This window comes from Eretmochelys imbricata, chromosome 2 (genome assembly GCF_965152235.1).
Source record: "Eretmochelys imbricata isolate rEreImb1 chromosome 2, rEreImb1.hap1, whole genome shotgun sequence".
Taxonomy (NCBI): Eukaryota; Metazoa; Chordata; order Testudines; family Cheloniidae; genus Eretmochelys; species Eretmochelys imbricata.
Genome location: NC_135573.1, coordinates 69,427,495 through 69,448,153, shown reverse-complemented (window position 1 = coordinate 69,448,153; position 20,659 = coordinate 69,427,495). Strand labels below are relative to the sequence as shown.

General features: G+C 39.2%; 1 protein-coding gene across 2 annotated transcripts in view; it reads right to left on the bottom strand.

Annotated features, from left to right (window-relative positions):
- Positions 1–4,642: 4,642 nt before the first annotated feature.
- The window catches only part of TCEA1 (transcription elongation factor A1), a 63,526-nt gene continuing 47,509 nt past the window's right edge, over positions 4,643–20,659 (bottom strand). For both annotated transcript variants that reach the window (XM_077810266.1, XM_077810267.1), the window contains exons 6-10: positions 20,183–20,239; positions 18,200–18,354; positions 14,486–14,632; positions 12,854–12,925; positions 4,643–5,306 (exon numbers count right to left, since the gene is read on the bottom strand). In XM_077810266.1, the coding sequence (XP_077666392.1) occupies positions 5,298–5,306; positions 12,854–12,925; positions 14,486–14,632; positions 18,200–18,354; positions 20,183–20,239 (440 nt within the window). In that variant the 3' untranslated portion in view covers positions 4,643–5,297. The remainder of the gene's footprint in view (positions 5,307–12,853; positions 12,926–14,485; positions 14,633–18,199; positions 18,355–20,182; positions 20,240–20,659) is intronic.

Sequence of the window (20,659 nt, the reverse complement as noted above, 5' to 3'; positions counted from 1 at the left end):
ACTTAAGTGACACTTTGCAAAGGAGAATGTGGAGATAGTTAAATGTTAAAAAAGTCATATTTTTACAATAGCAGAATGTAGTTGGACATGAACTTATAGGAGAAGTGAAAGTTACCACTCTGGAAAGAAAGAACTCTCCAATTTATTTTTTTAAACAGTTAATTATGACTGCTCTCACCCCTCCCTCCCCCGCCCCCCATTGTGCAGCCACAGTAGAAATAGTTGTGCTGTTGATACTTGGGCTACACTAGACTGAAGCCTCACATTTTCTAATAGTACAGCCTGGCCACTACGGACGAAGTAGAGATAGTGCTTGTCTTGGAGTGGCTACCTGATACATATAAGCAATGTGCTCATGGCATTGAAATAGAACCACCTCAAGTTTATGGAAGCTAGTGGGCTGGAATAATACTGCCTATAAAATTCTCTTATTGAGAAGTGTTATTGTACTATCAGAGTCTGCTGAAAACATTTTTAAGTTCATACTGTTCATGTTTATAAAAGCTGAAGAATTTAGGAGAGGGAAGCTTCTGGGCATTTATAATTGTAAATAAAGCACAAGAATTCTCATGTGTTGTTCTCTTCACTGCAAAGGCAGATGCAAATAATGGTAATTAATATTTCAGTATTTAGTCCCTAGAGCTCTGCAGTAGCAGCCATTTGATGTGTTCACAGACATTGAAAATCCTAAATTACAGGCCAGATTGTTTGGGGGTTGCTTACTTCAGAGGTGATATTCATATACTTCATATAAAAGCAAGTTAAAACAAGCTTCCAGGGATATGGCATTAATTCAGGCTCAGAAAGTCTCAAAGCAAAGCAGTATTCTTCCACAAGCTTCCTACATGCATTTCTGGTATTCCTAATATATTGCACTTGTATGTGCAGACTAGTGCTTTTTGCCAAGCCTCATACCTATTACCATATGGCATTTCAGTATGCGCCCAAATTAGTTATCATAGCTAAAGCTAGGAAGAAGTTAAAACAAATTTCCTTTAAGTACCGATTTATAGATCCATTTTTACGGAGTTGCTTAATCTATAGTAATTAAGCCAAAATACACTGTAGTTTAATGTAATTCCACTACATACATTTTAGTTTATTGTAGAATTCCCTTCAGTGATAGTTTCCTATGTATTGATTTGAATGAATGCAGACAGATATGAAGCAGAAGGGTGGTGAGTGAAAAATCACCTCTTTAAAAGGGATTCATACAGGTAGTTTTGCATTGCTTTTTCTATGAAAGCTATTGTATTCTTTCTCCAGCCTATCAGCAGTTCTCCCATCTGGGCACTATGATACAAACACTAAACGCCTTCTCACTGGGGGAAAATTCAGGCATGTGCTAATTTCCTTGCTTGTTCAATGCACCATGCAGGAGATATGTTTTGCTCTTTCAGTGTTAATCCCATTAAAAATGAGTTTTGCTGCTACTCAGTAGCGAGGGAGAAGACCTGATATAAGGTAAGTTGTAAGCAACAGCTGTGGCTAAATAGTTTCCATCATCTATTTCTATAAAAAACACAACATTTAGCATGTCAGTTTGAAAAAAAATGATTTAAGCAACATTTAACAAGTAACAGTGCAAAACAGTGCTGCCAGCTGACTCAGTTAAAAAGAAAAGAGCTCTTCTAGGTCACTGGTTAAAATCTGGTCCAAGTCAGTAGTGACTGCCAGTTGTTACTAAAATACATTTGGCAGCTGGTTATGTCAAATTAGAGATCTCAGTCCAGTTCATTGACATATCCAGAGCACAAGACAACAGTCACATTAATAGTTTCAGTTTACACCGCATATTAACTGGCATGCTGGCTAGTAGTCTCAGCGGTTGCCAAAGATCAAAATAGGCATGTTGGTGAGGTAGCACTAGGAGAACTTGGACTGTCAGTGACTATGCTGTACTTATGTATTAATTTGGTTGTGTCAGGCCTTTGAGAAGCACCAAGGTGACAAAAGAAGTTAAACTAGATCACTTTCAGCTTGCTAGAGAGATCAGATATATTCATCAGAAAAGTTCAAAACTGTGTATTTCACTTGGACAATTAAGCTAGACTGGTCAGTTTCCTGGGAAGTTAAAAGTTAATGGAAACTTTCCATTCGTTTCAGGTGTGATTAAAACACACCCTCCTGTCGCATTTCTTCATTTTAACTGAATTTTATATATGATTAGATAAGATTAATTAAATCACACATAAAAGACAGCTTATTCCCTGTATTTTGTTTCACTATTCATAACTATGCATAAACTCATCTCTAGTGAAATATACTAACCTTTTCCAAGGGCCAAGTTTTGGTCCCATTGAATTAGGACATACTAATTAGATTGTTATAGTAGGCAATAATTGTTTCAGAAATACCAGGACAAAGTATATCTATATCTACACAAGTTATATAGAACAAATGAAGTCAAAACCATTATCACAGGATCAATATATCCTGGCTTGAAAGTAAACATTGCTGGTTTGCGTTGGCATTTATCTAGCAGCAGGACATCATTAAGCTGCACTAACCTTCTATTCCACTGGTACTAGCTTTTAAATGTCTGCACTTTATATACCAATAACTCCCACAAAACATTCATACTGTTAGAGTGTTCTTTTCATGAACCTGCTAAGCAATATTAAAATTGCATGGACCCCTTCAGCCAACACATCAATTGATGCTATCCACATTGTGCTTTAGACTGAACTTTAAATTCCAAATTCATTAGTACAATCTAATGAAGTACAATATAGCAAATGTCCGTAGGTTACACATTTTAAATCACATAAAAAATTGTTCCAGTAGCATGGTATATCTAAGTGTCCTTTCTAATAAGAGAGGGCACTTTGATACACAAAGAATGACCATTAATATGAAATTTAAAAACTAATAATTCACCCTGAGAAATTGTGTTTAACTTCTTCACCTAAAGACACAGCCAAGTTTTAAACTATTAGTGAGCATCAGTATCAAACTTGTTAAAGAGAACATTTTTTATACTAACACACACTACAATAACTTTATGGGGACTGGATGATTCAATTTAATTCAGAAACCTATCTCGGTCCTTAACTTGTCCCATTGTGGTCAATGGGAGTTTTGCCCAAGTAGCTGCAGGATCTAGTCCCAGACACTGTTACTACCTACTGGCTGTGGCTTTAGATGAAGAATATCTCATTCCAGTTCTTACAAGAGTCTGAACTGTGATACTGGCTTTAGTGATTTGCAGATTTCCTGTGGGAAGTTTCACAAAACTGAGCATGCATGGAAAGTGAATTATTATTGTATCTTCTTATCAAGGGACGCTGTCCTTTCATGTAAGGGTAGAGATAGGTTGAGTGTAGACAGAACATGAGGAACTTCGTACACACGATGCTGTGCCTGTTCTGTAACTAACTGAGATTTCCACTGCTGTCAAAGTCCAGCTGGCACCCAAGTCACAAGGACTACATTTGCTTAATACAATTTGTTAGACTTGTCCTTTCAGAAGTGCCCAAAAACAAAGGACAGACACACGGACACTAAAGATCTATAATTAAAGTCATTTTGTTGTTGTATAAGGCAACTTAAAAGATTTCAAGATATTTTCAAAGATACATAAATAAAACAGTCCTGCTAAGTTTTCATTGTAGATTATTCTGTTCACTTTTCAAGTCAGTTTAATTTTAAAAATATCTTTCTGAATTAGAGCAGAAATATCAAGCAAGCAGAATCCAAATTCTTTCCATAAAATTATGCAATAACCTTTGAAACATTTGAATAATTTCCTCTGTTTTTTTAAAAGCAGATGTGTCTATAACAAACTAAATTCTTAGCCACGTTTATTTTCCCTTCCACAAGGATAGACTATTTTTCTTTTTCAACAGGAAAGAGCTTGATTTGTAATGTAAGATTAAAGTATTTAACAAACTCTTTTTTGGGTCTCACAGCTTAAGTGTTTTCAGAATTTAACGCTGCCTCATTTGAAACCATGTCTCCACCATTACAGAGCAAATCAGCAAAAGAAAAATTCTGCCTGCCCAGTCCAGTTAAGGAGTTTATTCTCCAGAAACTAAATGGATTTACATACTGCAACTACCCACAAATTCCACACGCACTGATTGGACAGACCTTCCCCACCCCAGAGCTTAAATAAATATAAATATAGAGGTTGTCAAAACATAAGAATCTTATGTCCTCTAACCATGCTGGCTCTTTGCTAAATAGCATTTGCAAAGTGTTTTAAAAGGTGCACTGTCAAAAACCAGATTCTAATAAAACAAATCTTTCTATCATCCTGGATGGTGAAAGACCATAACTTTAATGATTTATTCTGGTCTCTGGTTTGATCACTGGCATCAATGATTCTAAATATCAAAATAAAGTTCATTAGCAGTTCACAGGGAACTAATGCCATTTATATGAATTGATGTAAAGTAATATTACTTCCCCAACCAGTTTATCCTTTTATCAACTAGTTTACTGACTGCCATTTAAACAGCCTGCCACAAAATGTCTTTGCTCATTTACAAAGTCTAAAATAAACTCTGGTATCAAACACATAAGCAAAACAAACCAATTAGATCAAATTTAAACAAACTATTTAAGTCATTTCTCCAGAAATAAAATCTAGTGGTAGTAATATACAGGCTTTAGGGCAGTACAATAAATTGGACTGATCAATGCTGGTTACATAAGCAAATTTATCCAAGCATTGTAACAGAAGAGGTCAATAGATCCATTAACAAAGTTCCAAACTCCATGATCTGAATTTAAGCATTAATTCATAAATGGTATGTACAAACCAGACAGAGCCAACAAGTTGCAATTTAGATACCACAGCAGATTTGGTATAATTAAAATGAAGTTAGTTGTCCTTCCTCCCCACAAAATTAGTGGGAATATGCTAGTGAGAAACAAACACAAATTTCATTCACACATTTTTAACATAATTGAGAGGTAAAATATGTCTGGTGGGTATGGTTCAGACTGTAAAAAAATATACAGTACGTTGTTCACACAGTTAAGAAAACAATTCAGTTACCAAAAGTTTATTGATAAAAGTTTAATGTCAACTTACTTATAAAAATGAAAAAATATTTTAAACATACACCGTACAATTGAGCATCTGGGCCCTACTGACTATTAACTATAGGAAAGCATTTAAGGAAGTTGTGTCAAAAACCAAAGGTTAAACTCCAGGGATGTATTCTGCTTAAAAAAAAAAAAAAAAAAAAAAAAGTTTCTTGTTTGCAGGAACCTACATGCCTGGCCTAGTTCTTAAAGCTAATTACAAAATCCTCTTTCTGGTCCTGGTGTCTTGACAGTTGTTTCTTCTAACAGAACTGTCAAAAGAAAAGAAATATTTTATGAGGTATCTGCATACAGCTTATTTCTAGTTCTTTGCAAGAAAGAAGAGAAGACGACATTGCTCTAGAATGTGGTAATTTGCTTACAGTCGCAGCATTTGCTTACATTCAAGAATCTCTACAGGGATTGAAAAATCTTTTTCTGTTCACTTGCCCACAGTGAGTGCAGAAAAAAAGTGTATTTGGTCCTGAAGCCATTTGTATTGGTATGAAATAATTTCTAGATGTGGCAAGTTATTAAATACCTTTAAGTGTAGGTTTGACCTAACATTAAATAAAAGGGAAAAAATACATGTTAAGTTTATAAAACTTCAGAAAGGGGCACAAAACAAAGGAAGCTTTTCCCTGGCATTTTTCCCAATTTTCTTCTGCTGACATTTTTAGCAGGGAAACAATATACACTTCTGGGGTGGTACAACAGCCTAACAGGGTGAAGAAAATATAAGAATTAAGGGAAAAGCAGAAGTCTAATATTCACAATTCACTGTACAATGGCCCAATTAAATAAAGAAAGATCTTTTTTCCTCCTAATTATAGTATTGTCTTCACTACACTGGGCCATTGTAGCTCACCAGAAACTTTTGAAATAATCTTCCAAAATACAATAATTTGTGTAAGTTAATTCCAGGGCTCTCTCACAACCCTTCCCCCATTACCCACCAGCGATCTGGCAGTAGCAGGCCCTCTTGCCCTCTCCATTGAAAGGGAGAAGAAGCTGAAAGGTGATCAAGTCTCTTTACAGGAATGCAAATAAAGGGATCTCCTGGCTATGTCTCTCCTATTCCTCTTTCAGCAGCTCCATCTGCTGCTAGGAAGTTGGGGAGCTTTGCAACACTCCCCATTGGTGGGCACCAGCTTCTCCGACTGTTCCCCTTTCATATCCATCTGCTTAGCGTACTTTTACGGCCCTCGTGACTGTAGTATCTGGCTGCCTCACAATCTTTAATGAATTTATCTTCACAACACCTCTTGTGAGGTAGGGAAGTGCTGTTATCTCCATTTTGCAGAAGGGGAACTGAAGCACAGAGAGACTAAGTGACTTGCCAAAGATCACACAGGAAGTCTGTGGCAGAGGAAAGTATTGAACCTTGGTCTCCAGAGACCCAAGATAATGCCCTAAGCTCTGGACCATTTTTTTTCTTGCATCACCTCGTGCAAGCCCTCATGTGGCCAGCCAAGGAAGAGGGGAAATCCTATGGGTATGGGGCTCCCACAAGCCATTTTAGAGGATACTAGGCAGAGGAAAAGGAGCTGTGCTCCCCAACACTCTCCACTCCTACAGATCAACTTCAGTTTTGCAATTTTGTAGTCAGTGTGGATCTCTAAGTGACCATGTGTCTCGTGTACATAAGACTAGAGAGTTTTTTTGAATAGCAGTGTCCATCAGGGCCATGTATGCACTCTTGGCTTCCCTGGGCTCTTATGAGGGCTGTCAAGGTTCCTTCCCCACTCTGAACTCTAGGGTACAGATGTGGGGACCTGCATGAAAGACCCTCTAAGCTTATTCTTAGCAAATTAGGTTAAAAACTTCCCCAAGGTACAAACTTTGCCTTGTCCTTGAACCGTATGCCACCACCAAGCGTCTTACACAAAGACCAGGGAAAGAGCCCACTTAGAGACATCTTCCCCCAAAATATCCCCCCAAGCCCTACACCCCCTTTTCTGGGGAAGGCTTAATAAGAATCCTCACCAATTTGTACAGGTGAACACAGACCCAAACCCTTGGATCTTAAGAACAATGAAAAATCAATCAGGTTCTTAAAAGAAGAATTTTAATTAAAGAAATGGTAAAAGAATCACCTCTGTAAAATCAGGATGGTAAATACCTTACAGGGTAATTAGATTCAAAACATAGAGAATCCCTCTAGGCAAAACCTTAAGTTACAAAAAGACACAACAACAGGAATATACATTCCCTCCAGCACAGCTTATTTTACCAGCCATTAAACAAAAGGAAATCTAACGCATTTCTAGCTAGATTACTTACTGACAGTTGTAAAGCTGCATTCCTGATCTGTTCCCGGCAAAAGCATCACACAAACAGACCAACCATTTGTTCCCCCCCTCCAGATTTGAAAGTATCTTGTCTCCTCATTGGTCATTTTGGTCAGGTGCCAGCGAGGTTATCCTAGCTTCTTAACCCTTTACACGTGAAAGCGTTTTGCCTGTGGCCAGGAGGGATTTTATAGCACTGTATACAGAAAGGTGGTTACCTTCCCTTTATATTTATGACAAGGGCATAGAGAACAGGGAGGCCGTGACCCTTCTTCATTCCCCTCACAATTCAAAGTTTGTGTAGCTGAGGACTCTGAAAAATTGGTGATAAAGGGTGGGATGCGGGATCCACATTGGCTACAGCAGAGGTGGCCAACCTGTGGCTCCAGAGCCACATGCAGCTCTTCAGAAGTTAATATGCAGCTCCTGGTATAGGCACCGACTCCAGGGCTGGAGCTACAGGTGCCAACTTTCCAATGTGCAGGGGGGTGCTCACTGCTCAACCCCTGGCTCTGCCACAGGCCCTGCCCCCCACTCCACTCCACTCCACCCCTCCCCGCCCCTGAGCCTGCCATGCCCTCGCTCCTCCCCTCTCCCTCCCCAGAGCCTCCTGCATGCCATGAAACAGCTGATCGGGAGGTGCAGGGATGGAGGAGGTGCCAATCGGCAGGGCTGTTGGTGGGTGGGAGGTGCTGGGGGGTGGGGAGAGAGCTAATGAGGGGCTGCTGACACATTACTGTGGCTCTTTGGCAATGTACATTGGTAAATTCTGGCTCCTTCTCAGGCTCAGTTTGGCCACCCCTGGGCTACAACTTCTTAAAGAACTACACAGTTACTATAGGGTCAGTAAACCTGCTTTCTTCTTTGAGTATATTTCTTCTTTGAGTTGATCCCACTGTAGGTGACTGGGAGCAGTATCTTCTCCAGATTTTGCAAGTGAAGAATCTCGGCTGTATCAGTGAAACAGGGATTGGAGTACTGCTGTTCTGAACTTGGAATCTGCCCTGGCAGCCATGTCAAGTGCATAGTGTTTCAAAAACGGTCAGCGGGCTTGCTCCACAAGGCTGTCTGACAGATCTCAGAGATCAGTATATTTCTGAAGCAGGCCAGAGACATTGGTTGGATCTTAATGGAGTATGCATTTATGTTCAGAGGGCAAGGCTTGCCAACCAACTGATTACAGACAAATAAATTGGGTAATCCACCTTGAGATTCTCATAGAAGAGATGGCTTGGCCTTTTGACAAGCTGGATATGACCACAAAGATTCTGACAGGCTTGGTCCTGTTGATTTAATAAAGCAGAACCCTAGACACATCCAGAGTATAAAGGGCGTATAAGGCAGTTTAGTCATGACAGCCTGCATTTGGCGGACTCTAGACACTGATGTGATGGCTACAAGAAAGACCAACTTCATGGCTAGATGGTACAACAATTCAAATGAGAAATGGTCTAAGAGCGGTAAGTAGGGCCCTACCAAATTCATGGTCAATTTTCATCAATTTCACAGTCATAGGATTTTAAAGATCATAAATTTAATGATTTCAGCTATTTAAATCTGAAATTTCTCGGTGTTGTAATTGTAGGGGTCCTGACCCAAAAAGGATATGTGTGTGTGTGCGTGTGTGTGTGTGGTGGGGGAGGGGGGATTGCAAGGTTATAGTGGTACAGCTACCCTTACTTCTGCACTGCTGCTGGCAGCGGTGCTGCCTTCAGAGCTGGGCAGCTGGAGAGCGGCGGCGGCTGGCCGGGAGCCCAGCTCTGAAGGCAGAAGCAGCGCAGAAGTCAAGATGGCATAGTATGGTATGGCCACCCTTACTTCTGTGCTGTTGCCTGCAGAGCTGAGCCCTCCGGCAGCAACCGCCACTCTTCGGCTGCCCAGTTCTGAAGGCATCAGCGCAGAAGTAAGGGTGGAATGGTACAGCGTTACCACCTTTACGTCTGCGCTGGTGCTGGTGGGGCAGTGCCTTCAGAACTGGGCACACGGCCAGCAGCTGCTGCTCTCCAGTCACTCAGCTCTGAAGGCAGTGCAGAAGTATGGGTGGCAACATTGTGACCCCCCCTAAAATAACCCTGTGACCACTCTGAAACTTCCTTTTGGGTTAGGACCCCTAATTTGAAAAACACTGGTCTCCCCTACGAAATCTGTATAGTATAGGGTAAAAGCACACAAAACACCAGATTTCATGGGGGGAGACCAGATTTTCAAGGTCCATGATGTGTTTTTCATGGCTGTGTATTTGGTAGGGCCCTAGCTATAAGAGAACCTCATTAAGCTTCCACATGGGAGCAGGGTCTCTAACTGGAGGGCAAGTATGGAGAAGGGTCTTGAGAGATCTCAATCCCAAAGGATGTGAAAACACCAAGTGTGCCTGCATCTGAGTGCAGCACACAAATATTGCTACAAGATGGACTTTGAAGGCACTACTGGCTAGTCCTGCTTTCTTCAGGAGGAGCACTTAGGCCAGAATCCTTGGTCTTAACGCCTCAACTGCCTTAAGCTGCCCATAAGAAAAACCTTTTCCACATCAAGGAGTAAGTCTTCCTGTTGGAGAGTTTCTGACTCTGTAAAAGGAACTCTCGGGCCTGCAGGAAGCAGTCTGTCAGTCCTTTTTCAAACAGCCTACATCCAGACCATCAGATGCAGTGACTGTGGGTTTAAGTTTGACCCTGGTTCTGTGATAGCATGTCCAAACCCATGGGAAGATGTGTATGTTGCATGGGGGAAGGGAAAAGGAGCGGGGGAGTGGCTGACTGGACATCTGCAGATCAGATGGCCAAAACTGCCTTGTCCAGTAGGTACATGAATGTAGCTTTATCTTGCAAATGAATGTAGCTTTATCTTGCCTAATCTGGACATGATCCTGGGGATTGGTGCAAAGACATGCAAAAGTCCTTGAGACCCACCAAGCAGAAAGGTGTCCAGATGGGACCCGGAGTCTGTACCTCTACTGGAGCAGACATCCTCACACTTAACACCGTCTGCTATGCCAAACAGATGAGAATACCACACTGGTGAAATATTGGGTCTAGGATGGATTTCCAATGACCACTTGTGATTGGTTACCATCTTCCTGCTTAAAAAAGTCTACCAGGTTGTTCCTGACCGCAAGGAGGCATTTAGCTATTGGAGTCACTTGGTGGTGATGGCACCATTCCTAGGTCTTAACCACCTCTAGGCAGAGTGGGGATGATCAAGCATCTCAATCTCCAAAGCGTCCATGACCTGCACCCAGCTCTCGAAAGGTCTTGAAGTTGTCCAGTGCCTGTATCAGCAGCAAAGTACTGTCTTTCCCGGGACAAAGATAAGGCACCTTTAGATAGCGAAAGGGGTCATTTGGCCTCCTGCTGTCATGTCTCTCTGCATTCCAGTGACCAAGGTCTTGCTAGTGAAGCTGCAAGAGAAAGGCTCCTCCTCCTTCTTCTGCAAAGACAGTAACTGACTCCTATAGGCCTAGAAGGTGGGCCCCAAAAGCCCCAGTAAGGCCACAGTAATATTCTGTATGTGCACAGAGGGCTGGCTAGTTGTTGGCTGTACTAGTGCCAATCCCAGCGTGCCTGTTATTGGGGTCTGTAGAGATTCTCTGGTTTCTAAATGGTGATACTGCTCATAGACCTTAGCAACAAATTGTTTCTGCCAGATGTCAGAGAAAAGGCAAGGTCTGGGGATATTGAGGAGTACACTTCCACAAACAGCACTGGTTCATAAAGCGGTTTCTGCTCTGAGGACTATGTCAGTGCAAATGTCTTTCTCAATGCTGTGTGTGGCTCGGGTGTGCTCTACGTCTGTATTACTGGTGCTAGAAAGAATATCGGGGGGTGGGGGAGGGGAGGAGTGATGTCTGGTACCAGAGCCATACTGCACCACAGTCAGCTCCTTTCTCCGCATCTTTGATGCTAGGTGTGACTTGCCTTCTGACATCTTCCTGTGTTCCTCTTTATGAGAGAGCAGAGCTCCTTCCCCACCATTCAGGGTGGCATCTTTCAGCACTGTTTCAACCTCTGAGGTGTCATGTTTGATGTTGGGCCTGCTGACAGGCTTCAGTGCCAGACATGGTACTAGTGCTGATGTTGATGCCAGGCCTGGCTTTGGCACCACTTTCTCTGCTGAGGTCTTCAACGTCACCTGCCTGTCAGTTAGATGTCGGCTTGACCATTAAAGGGATCTTCAAATTCAGCTCTTCTGTGTGTGATGGCACTTTCACACATTGCTCCGGAATATGAAGCTTCAGCCTTATGTTCCTTGATTTGTGAGTTCTTTCAGAGAAGGAGAGGCAGATTGAGCACCTGCTTAGACTGCAAGACTCTCCCAAGTAGAACACACATCTGCTGGGCCAAACTTTCAGAGGAATTAGACCGTCACAGGATGGACCAGGCTTGAAGACTGTGGGGTTTGAGTCCACTTTGCCAAGTTACTGTTCAGTGGGAGTCAGGGAGTGTGCATTCACACGTGCAGGTGTGGGGAAAGGGGCTGCAAGCAGCTTTCTATTTGACGAGCACTGAAAACAGACTAGCATAAGAAAATAAAGAATGAAGATGGTTCTGAAGAATCTCAGAAAATCTAATGGAGTGTTCTGAGAAGTCTAGCAGGTTGAACACTGGCTAGGTTCCATCTTGTTGCCAGAGGTGGCAATAGGTAATTGAAGGAGGGTCGCAGACACCTCACCTTTTATGCCCTCATACAGGAACATGAGGAGCCACAGAGTGTATGTGCAACCCTGAGGGACATGGATATTCAGAAAAATCCAGTCTAACGTGCAGAGATTCATGCACACCTAGAGCGGGATCCACACCGACACATACTTGAAAAATGAATGCTACACACTGTTGGAAAGCTTGGGACTTTTGCTTTCCAGTTATTTATTTCTAATTCTATTTGTTCATAATGTGTTTGACCTGAACAGTAACCAACTCCTAAGACCAGCAGTGCTTTTTTGGCACTGATCCAGGACATGATAGTATATTGCAGAGCTTGGTCCACTGTAATTTTTTATATTAAATATTAAAAAATTAAAATAAATGAATAACGGTATTCATTTCACAGTACAGCAACACTTTGCACTCCATCTGAACTTCTGGCTTAGAAGTGTTATTACTGAATCCTATTTGAGAATCTATCCTGAGTTACACAAGTGACTGTCTAAGTCAAATAGTTTCATCTTGCTTTCTTCCACATCTTTCTGGATTAAAATTCTAGCTGTTCTAAGTGTTTACAAATCCTGTACACTTTATTTTACACTACAGTAAGCCTTAACAGAACTTGAAAGACAAAACAAGACTACAGGGAAATATGAAAACTGAGTTAATGGACGTAGGTAACTGAATGGCTCGAAAATTGCAAACTATAAAAGTTTCTCTTCCAAATATATTTCTCGGTTAAAGGTATTTGGCAGTATTTACAATTTATCAAACTGGTTTGAGAAGAAAAATAAAAGATTAACAACTCAAACAGGTTTTCTGTAATCCAGAAAGTAAATTGGAAATTTGACCATCTGCTACACAATATACAGAAGAGAACAAAAGCTTTACCTTCCATCTGTTTCCACATTCATTACAGACAACAAATGTTGTCATAGGTTCATCAGCACTGCGGGTTTGAACCTACAGCAAAGGGAATGGGGAGGAAAGAGAAAGGAAAGAAAAGTGTTATCACCATGATCCTGGTCAATTATGTCACTTCTGTTCAATGTAAAGTTACTCAATGCTAAAATAAAATCCGTATATCCGAAATAAAATTACCACAAGAGCTATCCAAATATGTGATTTTAAAAGTTACTATATTTGAAATCCATTGTATAAGAGTGCTTCAACATTCCATTTTAAGTGTCTTTATACAGATTAAAAATGCAGATTCTCAACCCCACAACCTACTCCAGCCCACAAAATGGTTACACCCTCACAGGTGAAATGAAACTAGATAAATTAAAATCTAAGCACCAAGTCAATTGTGAACACATGAGAGTACAAACTAGGCAAACAGCTAACAAATTGGAATTACCAGATTTTTTACAAAATAATCATGACTATTTCATTTCGTGTATACAGAAAAAAGGTAGTAAAACTTTTTTGTGCCAAACACATCCATAGGGAACCCCTTTTGTTTGGCTGATTTAAGTACTAAAAGTATCCATTTCAATAATGAAGATCAATGTAGAACTGTGCAAATATTTTTGAGTTTTGTTTTTTGTGGAAGTAACAAATGCACATTCTGCATAGATTTACATAAATATACTTATGATGAGGTGGCGTAAAAGCATAAAGACTCAGACAGATTTTTACTGCATTTGTTTACATCAAAACATTTTAGATACTAGAAGCATAAACTTAGCTTATTAAGTTCAAAGCTATGCACTGCAGCATTACTGAAATCAATATGGACTTGATTTTGCAAGCTTTTTGCACACAACTCCTAATTAAATTAGTGGGAGTTGCATTGACAGGAGGCTTGTAAATAGACCCTAGTTTAATTAAGTCATAATTAATGTTAATATTCATATTAATATTCAGAGGTTTTCTACATATTACATTTGCCATTGTCACCCAAATACACAGATAGTTCAAAGACACTGAAACACTAGTTATATCAGTTAATCTCCCACACATCACAATTTTATAAATAGCTAAAAAAAGAAAGTCTAGCAAAGAATTGTTGAAATGGGGAAAAAAAAATACTTGTCAGTGTTAAGAAATTTCGAACGCATCCTTGGAAAGAGTTTAATTAGTGTTGGGCTAAACTGCTGATTTCTAGGAAGAGTATTTCTAGTTACATCAAGTTGAAGGATAGAGGAAAGAGTAGCAAAGTAATAAGATGAGTATTTTCTCCATAGAAGCAGATACAAATCTATGAAATACCAACAGAAATAAGAATATTTGGAAATACAAATTCACTGTTCATAATTGGTTGTAAAAAGAGGCTTTTTTGCACCAATGTTTAACTGCTATTTATCCAAGAGGAGAATATTAATTTGCTTTAGGCTAACTGGAACCAAGAAACATTTAAAAGCCACTCAAATACTGCTATATTATAAATGACAATTTTCTTCAGCTATCAAGTTACAAGATGCTGAAACAAAAATTCTTTAAAAAAAAAAGAGAAAATTTCCTTAAAATTGAGATTCAACCTTGATCAAACAAAAGAGAACAACAAGAATGATTATGTACCTGTGTGTAAGTGCAATTCTTCTTTTTACATTTGCCACATGTAAACAGGTCAGTCTGGGTGCCTCCTGTCTTCGCCATCTGGTGCTCTCTGATAGCTTCTTTGGTCAGATTTTTGCGCATCTCTTTCAGCTCATCACTTGCCATCTCCTGTTATGGATAAAGAGACTGTCTACCATAACATTTTCAATTTGCTGTTGGGTCATCTCTTCTTACAGTTTTGATACACTACTGCTAGTATGACTACTGTATATATCAGCCTAGCAAAGTTCATTTTTAAAATGTATACAATCGTATTGAAATAGGGTTTTGTTTTTAAATCCAGGAATATCTATCCTATCAAGCAACAAAATCATTCTATAACTCTTGGATCTTTTATCTTTGCTAAATTCAAACTGAATAAGCTTCAACTTTAGTTATCACAAATTCCACTAAGTTGGCCAAATATGCTACCTAAAGTTAAAACATTTCTTTACTCCTTTATACTGTTGGTGAAATGGCAGAAGTTACATAACCACCAAACTTGCAAAAATGTTTGCATTCAAAACATGTCTGACCAGTGACTATCAGAAAGGCTAAGTGAAGACACTAGTTAGTGTAGGGGTAAAGAAGAAAAGGCAGTAGAGAAAGGTCCCCAGGAATGAAACCTTGTGCAATTTTCTGGTTGTGCAAAATTTAAATTCACTGTTTTTGTTTTTTGCATAACCAAAAGTTTATTTCCACCATGAAACACTCACAGTGCAAACAGTTTGCACAGCTGTCCTCTCTTAACAAGAAATGAATATCTGCATAATTCTAATTTAACCTTATAACATAGTATTGTTTGATAATGAGAACTGAAACCTACTGCCTCTAGTTCATGATTCAAATTTAGCTTAGTATTGAAATGATCAAAAATTATCTGATGCTTGTTCATTGGCCTAGGAGATGAGAATTTACACTAAATTTATCAACATTTAAAACTGCATCCAAAACTCATGCATTCTTGTTATAGATAGAATGGGTATGGAGAATGAGCTTCCCCATCGAAGGATTTCTCCCGGAGTGGCCACTCCAAATCAAGATTGAGGCCATTTTCTCCAATGCCTGTGCTGTAACTCTCCTGTGGATAAACACAAACTTCAGTCTTCATTGCTGACTATGCAGCACGCCTCATGTTAAAAAAAATCTGGAATTCTGAAGTGCTTTATCCAAGCTTCTCCATCATTCAAGGTGTAGTTACTAAGCTGAGAATAACATGTAAAGATTTTAGTCTAAAACCAAAAACATTTAAGTCAATAGCCAAGTGACTGGCCTCCATGGTAACTTGTTACACAAAACAGTGTAGAATTACAGTTAGTAGCTTTCATATCTAACTTCTGTTAATTTTTTTAAAGCCTTTTCAGGGTTCCAGACACCAGATAGGGTTTTTAAACTGTAACAGCCTAAGTGAGGCAGCTCTCTCTATGAAAGCTCTCTTCAGATATTGCACAACAGGGCTTCAAAATCAGTTTTAATTATGTATGTTCCTATTCTATACAAACTGCCCTTTATATAAAGCATTTTGTAAAATAATAAGTCCAAAACTTCACACTTGTTAGTTCAAGCTTTAAAAGATGAGGTGTTAAAATATTTAAGCGTGTAATTTATAGCCAGTTTCTTTAAAAATATTCAACTTTCGATACCTGTTAATTGTTTTCACTTCAGTTTACTTGGTCAGTTGGGTGCTCCATACTTAATGTTTTGTATGTAGGAATTAGCATTCCCAATTTTTCCCACTGTCTCAGTATCTGCATGAGATTTAGCAGTTCAACTAACACTGCTCCAGATTAAATACCTATCTCCTCTATGTCAGTTCTCTTTTAAGTGGCTAAATATCTGTACTCAAAATCTTTTTAGTCTGAAATGAATTTAAAATCCAAATAATGATTGACCCTGAAGCACAACTTTTATATAAATACAACAATCACAACAAAATACAACCCCACAGAATCAAAATGCCATCTGATTCTCCTTATACAAATGTAGTGGTCTGCCACCCTCAGTTTACTTATCTATATGCGCAGACCATTTTTCTCTTGAAGAACAAAGCTCACCATTACTTATGACCTGTATGAATAGCTTAGCTTCTGTTCTAGTTCTAATCTTTTTTTTTCTTTGTCTGTTTGAGCACAATAAGAATTTAAAAATGCCGACACAATTACAAAGCACATCTAAGCTCTTATTAATTCTGTTTCTGTTTTTATCGTAACCTCTAAATTTATGTAATCAAGTTAATTGTTGCGATCTCTGTAGAAACTACACAAAGGCACTGACCCTAGGAAATTTCATTTCACGTTCCTCAGGCACAAGTCCCATATTCTCCTCTCCAATTATTTTCATATTGACTTCCTAAAACCACTTTGGAGCACCAACATTTTTCCTAAAGCCCTGTGCTATATAACTCAAATATTTTAAGACAGCATAAATAGTTGCATCGACTTCGATGGTCATTTCCCTGAACCTTACTCAAAAAGACACAAAATAGGGCGGCTAAGTAGGATTGTTTAAGCTCCTGCACTTAGCAATTATTAGACTGGACAGGAGTACACTTTGCTTTGTGTGAGTTTTCAGTCAAATTTCCAATGCAAGTTTCCCGTTTTAAGCCTTTCAGTATCAAAAGTTAACTTGGGAAGTTAGCTAGAGAGGTTCTGTCCTTCATATTAACAATTCTGCAGTAAATTCCACTTTTACCAAGTTTTAACTTTCTTCTTGGGTGGTAACCCATCCCAATTCCTTTTTCTAATAAGATTTTTAGTGTTTCGTCAAATACAAGTACTAATTTAGTCAGTTTTAAAACTTTTCCCTAAATATTGTGCCAGTGACATTTTAGTGATCTGTACGTCCTGCGTTCCTCTTTCTTTGTAGAGAAACACACATCATCTAGTCAAGTTTCTTACAAAGGCATTTTTAAAAAACAATGTTTAAAAACAATCAGTGCTTAATCCTTGTTTTAAATATCCATTGTTATAGTTTAAATTTAGTTTGCTTTTCTTTAATAGTAGGATCTCACTTTATTATCTTAATTAGTCCATTTACCTAGCTTACTCTTTCCCTATTAATTTGTCTTTTTGTTAAAAAAAATTAATATACTTGGGAACTACAAAGTGTTTGCAGTGAGATAAACTAACCACAAATTTTAAAATTAACAGAAATTTTAAACAGTACTAAAAATAGCTCCAAAGGGTCTCACGGCCACAAAGAAAGGAGACTGACCTGTAAAAATCAGGATGATATACCTACCTTAGAAGTAGTCAAAATGCTGAAGCTAGCACTTGCCACATACAAAGGCGGTACTGTTTAATGATGATGATGACGATACAACGCACCCAAAAGGGGCACAAGTTGGTAGCCTGGGGTCACTGGCAGAACCCCAGTCCACGTCCCCTAATTTGAAGGTTGTTGCTGGTACAGGCTTCATTTTTTTTTTTTTTTAAATGCAGTACATTCTATTTCTCAGCTTTCTCCCTGAAGCACCCTCAGGGACATTCTACCTGCTTCTTGCCTTATTCAGGCATCACAACTTTTGGAACTACCCCACTATCTCTATGAATCTTCAAGCCATTATACTGCTGATAATTGTGGTTTGTCTTAAGTGCCTATACTTATGAGAGTGTGAAGATAAAGTATAAGAATGTTGATGGTTTGTATAGTTAAGTCAAATACAAACAAAAGTTAGAAGATCTAATATTTACTTACCTCTGCTGTCATTTTGGCAAACCTGTCTGGAGGTATGTTCCCACATAATACATTTTTTCTTAGATTAGGGTTCTTTGTGTCCTTGAGATTTGCTATTCTACTTCGTACCCTATTTTTGTATTTCATGTCCGTGTTTTTCAATTCTTGATATATAGGTGCTTAGGACTTAAGGAACACATCTTCAACAAGTAATACGCAGAACACAATATAGTACTTCATTGCTTTGCAAACGTTTACCCAGGTTTACACAGGATTAGATTTTTATCAGTAAGTGTCAGTAAACGTCAATTTTACCATATACAGACAGACAGACGAAAAATATTTCCATCAATATTAACAGAAATTTAAGATCAGCACAGTGATAAAAAATGCTGCTTGAGACTTTATTAGTTTTATTTAAAGATATTTACTTTGTATATTTTAACATGTGATGTTGATCATTTGTATTTTAATTGCTATAAAACTCAAGTTTGAATCTTTATGTCTACAGTCATTAAATAATTGTCTGACCTTCCCCAATTTCCCACAACTGTGAAAATTTAAGTAGATAAAAATACCTACAAGCAAACATCTGTACTATCTACCAAAATTTTTAAGAAATAGAAATAAAATTCTGCTAAACCTACTCTTTACATAGTTGATCAGTACCTTTCTTAGCAATGGCTGCCAGTGCTTGTATTACATGATTTTCTCAATTTTTTCTGCTCAACACGTGGCAATTAAGTAATGGAACTGCAGATCTCTCAAGATCTCTCTTTGACTTGTGGAAGCCTCCCACAAGAGCACAACAGGCATCTTTAATTCATTCCGCTGAGGAACGGATTAGTTTCCAAAATAACGCAGTGTTGATATCTGAGCATCAATAATACCTAAATCAAATTTCCAATGAAAAATGAAGCTTCCAAAGTTTTCAACATAGCTACCCGATGTCTTTACAGAAGACACTCTCACATTTTATGCTAAATGTACGCTGGCTGGGTAGCATCAGGAAGCTCCCATTGTTACTACCTATATAGCAATGGTCCCCAACCTTTCTTGTGGGAATAGCATATTGCTATTCCCAGAAGACTGTGGCGGGCGCCAGACACCCCACCACCGAAATGCAGTAGCGGGAAGAAGTGTCGCTGCTGAAATGCCGCCGAGAAACAGCAACGCTTGTCAGCAGCATTTCGGCGGCGGGGCATCCTGCGGGCACACAAAAATGCCCCAGCGGGCGCCATGTCGCCTGTGGGCACTGCACTGGGGACCCCTGCTATATAGTATTTGGTCTATTGCTAAGTAATAGATGATGTCTGTTGCCAGTCTGGCTCCTTTGAAAACACTAAATTTACTTTAAAATGAAGTTGGGGTGGGAGGGTGGAGGAAAGAGTCCTGATTTGTGTAAGCATTAACCACATTAGACTTAAAAACAAAACAACAAAAACTACGCACTTAAAGAAAAAGAAGATTAAGCATTTTGAGAGTCACAATTTTTTTTGGCATTAAGATTCATCCAAGATTATAGGAACACAATCACAACACCTAGCTCTTATATAGCACTTGTCATCAGTAGATTTCAAAGCTAAGGCATAGAGAGAAGTAGCTTGCCCAAGGTCATCCAGCAAGTCAGAGGTGGGAGGACTAGAACCCAGTTCTGCCAAGAACCTGTCCAGAGCTTTATCTGCTAGGCCACACTTTCTCTAGAGTTTCACCACCGGTCACTTCAGTAAGATATCTATGATAGCTGCTGCTAGCAGCAGCAACCTTGGAACTATAACTTAAGTAAAAAGACTTCTGTACGTAATTTAATGGTCATAAATTGTGAGAATCGCTTCTCACACTAAAAACTTTCACATGGCTGTACTGAACAAAATGAGTACTTTCCTACTGAATAAAAATCAATGTTCATTATATAGACCAAACCATTTTTTTTTAAACAAACAGCAATATAAATCCATCAGCAAATACTAATTCTAGAGCACTTAGATATATCACAAAGGATATCTTCTTCAATCTGAGATCCCAGCTCTTCCTCATCAGCACCAATAGCAATGTAGTCATCTGAACAAAAGAGAAGTTTGATTATTAAAATTAAGTGGACATCAGATTTCCTTAGCAGCTCAAGTACCCATTGGGAATCCTGGAAAGCGTAAGTTATGCCACAACCATAGTATGCATTTTCAGAAAAAATAGTGCACTATATATTTTTATGGTAGCAAAACCCTGTTAGCTCATTATTTTGCAGAGAACACAAAAGGTAAAGAAGACAAGATTGGTAGAAAATTAATGGCCCAAAACAGGGGTCGGCAACCGATGGCACACGAGCCGATTTTTAATGGCACGCTGCTGCCTGCCAGGTCCCAGACACTGGCCCCACTCAGCCCGCTGCCGGTCTGGGGTTCTGGCTGCCGGCCCCTTGCCAGCCGGGATCCCGGCCGCAGGGCCCGCTCAGCCTGCTGCCGAACTAGGTGAAAGGAACCC